The following is a 4,066-nucleotide window of genomic DNA, read 5'->3' as shown; positions in this document are numbered from 1 at the left end:
ATAAAAAAAATCTACAAAGTGCAGAACTATGAACTTTGAACTATGAAAACAGGTGCGTTTATTAGCAGTGTAGGCCTAGAATAAATAACTTAAAACTAAAATAAACAGGCCTATTTGGCATTAAGATATTTGACAGTCAACACACGGAATTAACTTGGAATGGTAAGAAACGTGAGTGCCCATATTGTTGTTATGGTCACACTCATGACTAGGCTATTTGTACATTAATGGCAGGTTTTTTTTGGCAAACAGAAGCATTTGTATTTTATCACCCGATAGCCTGCTCCTCCTGTCATCTGTCACACGTCCGGCCAAGCTAAATAAGCGCTCACTGTCAACGCTGGTGCATGGTGCAGAGAGGTAAGCTCGGGAAAGTGGCACCAGAGAAGGGAAACGTTCTTTGTTAATCCTCCAGTAGGCCAATGGATTCTCTCCTCTGCCAATGGGTGCCTCTGACAGGTAGCTCTGTATCTGCACAGACAAGGGGCTGGCCAGATGTTGTTCCATCTCAGTAGTCTCCCTCAGGATTTCGTCATGAAGTGAAAGCAGCAAACTGCATGGCCTTTTGGCTGCGGATGCTTCCCCTGGGTGAGGTCCAGAGGCCGTGGATGACTCAGTGGCAGGTTCCACGGCTGTGGATCTGGTCTCCTTCTGCAGTGCAGTCTGAAGGTCCTGTTGCACTTGATCTTTCAGCTCACTTGAGAAGTAACGATTCTTGTACCTTTGGCACAAAGCAATAAATAAACCATAAAGTAATCATATCAAAATGAATCAACTATAACGATTTTTGAGACATTAACAGGTTATGTAGGCCTAAAGGTGAAATCCATTCATTAATTTATCTAAAGCATACATGAATAAATTGGCTATATCTAAATAAATTTGCTGAATAAATAGGATAAGTAAATAAGAAAATAAATAAATGAATGAATGAATGAATGAATGAATAAATAAAAAAATAAATAAATAAATAACCAACCAACCTCGGGTCAAGAACTGTGGCCAAGGTGTAAAGAGTCTCCTTCTCGATGTTTTGAAACCTTCTCTCTACTGCCTCCAACAAGGTGGTTTTTGTTGTGCCCACTCCATGGTCCGTATCTGCGCTTCTCTCCAAAAGTCGTTTAAGAACAGTGATTGACGGGATGACGTCTGCAGCTGTTGCGGCCGATGAGCTTATTTCCCTAGTAAGCTCCTCGAAGGGGGCGAGGAGAGTGAGAACATTCTGAATCAAATCCCACTGGTGCGCTGTCAGAGTGGCCGGTACGTCATGCTCCGCAGCGTATGCCCCAAGCGCAAGTCTCTGCTCAGTCAGCGATTCCAGCATATAGAAGGTACTGTTCCATCTTGTGTTGACATCTTGCTGCAGGCGTTTCCTTGGTTGACCTAGCTGTGCTTGGATATCATACAGTCGGGAGTAGGCCAGTGGTGAGTGTTTAAAGTGTCCGACAATTTTTCTCCCAGTTGCAACTGCGCCAGCGACGCTTCGTTGGGAAAACACACCATCGTTAAGTGCCAGCTGTAACGTGTGCGCCATGCAGGACAAGCTCGGCAGATCTGCATCTTTCATGGCTTTGATCATGTTTTTCCCGTTGTCTCTGATCACAACATGAACCCTCGCCTTATCAATTTCCCAATGCTGTAACATTCCCTCCAATGCTGTGGCCAGGTTTGCGGCAGTGTGAGACCCCGACATCTCTTGGCACTGAAGCATTACTTGATGTAATTCAAAATTCTCATCCACCCACTGTGCCGTAAGACTAAGCATGGACATAAGACTTACATTTGATGTCCAGAGGTCAGTTGTAAAACTGATCTGTGTGTTTCTACAGGCATGCAAGGTGCTGCGAATGTGGCGTGACACATCCTCAAACATTTCTTGCAGCGCAACATCTGAGAAATACCGGCGACTTGGGATATCATATCTTGGGGACAGACAGTGAATGAGATTTCGGAACCCCATGTTTTCAACTTCGTTGAATGGCTGGTCGTCCAAAGCAATGAATTCCATTATCTTTTTTGTAATTACTTTTGACCTTTCTTTGCTTAGAAAAGAAAACATGGGTTGCTGGCTTGTGGATGGCTCACTGTCACTACTTGTTTTAGCTGCGTGGCGTTTACCCTTGTCCTGGCTCTTGCTAGCCTCCTCAAACTTAGCAGACTCTGCAAGGTGGTGTTGTTTTAGGTGTCGGATGAGATTAGTCGTACCAAACGTTTTCGGTGTTGTTCCTCCACGCCCTATTTTAGCCTTGCAGGTGTTGCATACTGCAAACTTGTTATCCTCCTCACACACTTTAAAAAAATTCCATACGGCTGACATGGTGTAGGTCACTAAAGCCGTGAGTTGCACATGTGCGTGTTTGTGCGCTGCTGATGTTATTGACCTGGGCAGGCTGATGTAAGGGCTGACGTATCCCACGAGGCATTGTGGGGGTGTGGGGGTGCATGCACTGCTAAACACTTTGCAACGCGTTAGCATATAGCCGGAAAGAAGAAGCAATGCAAATGCTTAGTGTGTGTTTTTTTTTTTTTTTTGCTGCCGCGGCGCGGTGGGAAATTGACCGGCGCTTTAGACCGGCGAATTTTAGATTGACCGGCCAGTCGCAGGTCATAGCCAATCACGTGAAAACCGGCCCGGTTCCGAGCACTGTAACTGCACTGCAAGTCTACTGCTAAGCATTACTACAGCAAACTGTTGCATGAAGTCAGCCTCTGTTTTGTTTACATCTGCCTACCATCACAAGAGATTGCGGTTCCTCTGGTATATAAACTTGATAAGACTGAGGCTAAGAGTGACCCGGAGCACTTTTGAAGAAAATGTAAAAGATTTCATTGCCAGTGATTTATTATGAATGTACAATTCAATTTTCCAAAAATGTTTTTGTATACTGCCGATTACAGGTCTTACAAAGAAAGAAAATTTGAATTAGCAAAGGTCAGACTTTAAATAGAATGGAATTGGCCATGGACACTGCAATCTATACAATTCTAATCATACAGTTGGTCTAATAATGTTGGTTGGTTAATGGTTTAATAATTTGTGTATCAATTACTTTGTGGCTGATCAGGTTAATTATCAGCTAATTATTGTCAGTTTCTAACTGCAGTATGCAATAAATGGTTGCCCTTTGTGTGTGTTTACCTGTCACTCACTACTGAAAGTACACAACACAATAAAAACCCGATATTTTTATAATAGTGAAATATAAAATGAGTTTTTACGTTGTCTGATTGACTGCATTTATTTAGTGGTTTGATTAATGGTTTAAGGTTACGGGCTGTTTCCCAGAGTTGGGACAACCTTAAGGGAGACCTTGAAATACAACTTACGATGCACGTAGCGCTACGAAGGCTCTGGGAAACGGGGCCCAGGTCTGACAAAGAAAGAACCAATACTTTTATAGTCATACTCCTATTACGCTATACCACATGGAAGCAGCTTACCTTAATAGTGATAACGCACTTGCCACTCTGTATTTTACACCCAGCAGCAAAGTCTTGTAACACCAGTATACACACTGAGTGTTAAAGTGAAAAACATGGTGACACAAAACACTGCATGCCAAAAACATAATATAGGACAAGCAATTGTATAATTCCTCTGGAATAAAAAAAAAAAAAAAAACATTCAAAAAACACAGAGAAATAACCACTGGCAAAGGACAATCCCATCGTTACTTTGTGATCATCTCATGAAATCTTTGAATTGATACAACAAAGTACGTAGTAATTTCTGGGGTAGTGGATCTTTTGTTTGCTCCGTTTTGTTATATGATTTTGTCTTTTATGTGATGCAGAACAGGAATTAGCTGTAAACCAGTTTTAAGTGAGTCAGAGCTGTTTAATTCTAACTGATTTTATTACATTATTTCTAATCTTTTCCTGCAAATAATAAATGAAATAAAAGTGAAAAATGTTTCTCATTTATCTCATTTACACATGAGACTCATAATAAGATATAAACATCACTGTAAAGTCTCCCTCTCTGTCTCTACTGTTACTATATTTAGTAAAACTATCAGGATTTTTTGGCAACTAACAGCACTCTACAAACATAGCATTAATTGAA

At 41.5% G+C, this 4,066-nt stretch overlaps 1 protein-coding gene across 1 annotated transcript; it reads right to left on the bottom strand.

The window, feature by feature from the left end:
- Positions 1 to 213: 213 nt before the first annotated feature.
- On the bottom strand, positions 214 to 2,402 carry LOC146304286 (zinc finger BED domain-containing protein 4-like). The gene is made up of 2 exons (XM_084714227.1): positions 984 to 2,402; positions 214 to 721 (listed from the first exon to the last, which is right to left on the bottom strand). The coding sequence occupies exons 1-2, from the start codon at positions 2,315 to 2,317 to the stop codon at positions 214 to 216; spliced, it is 1,842 nt and encodes a 613-aa protein (XP_084570353.1). The 5' UTR covers positions 2,318 to 2,402.
- Between the last annotated feature and the right edge of the window lie 1,664 nt (positions 2,403 to 4,066).

Source organism: Lutjanus erythropterus, unplaced genomic scaffold, assembly GCF_056507025.1.
Source record: "Lutjanus erythropterus isolate fLutEry1 unplaced genomic scaffold, fLutEry1.hap2 Scaffold_158, whole genome shotgun sequence".
Lineage (NCBI taxonomy): Eukaryota > Metazoa > Chordata > Actinopteri > Lutjaniformes > Lutjanidae > Lutjanus > Lutjanus erythropterus.
Note: the sequence above shows the minus strand (reverse complement) of the source record. Positions and strands in the feature narration are given on the sequence as shown.

Excerpts from the sequence above, each read along its gene's own strand:
- LOC146304286 (XM_084714227.1), bottom strand. The coding sequence starts at position 2,317 with ATGTCAGCCGTATGGAATTTTTTTAAAGTGTGTGAGGAGGATAACAAG. Across the intron at positions 722-983 it reads GCCACAGTTCTTGACCCGAG|GTACAAGAATCGTTACTTCT; the intron begins GTTGGTTGGTTA and ends TTTGTGCCAAAG.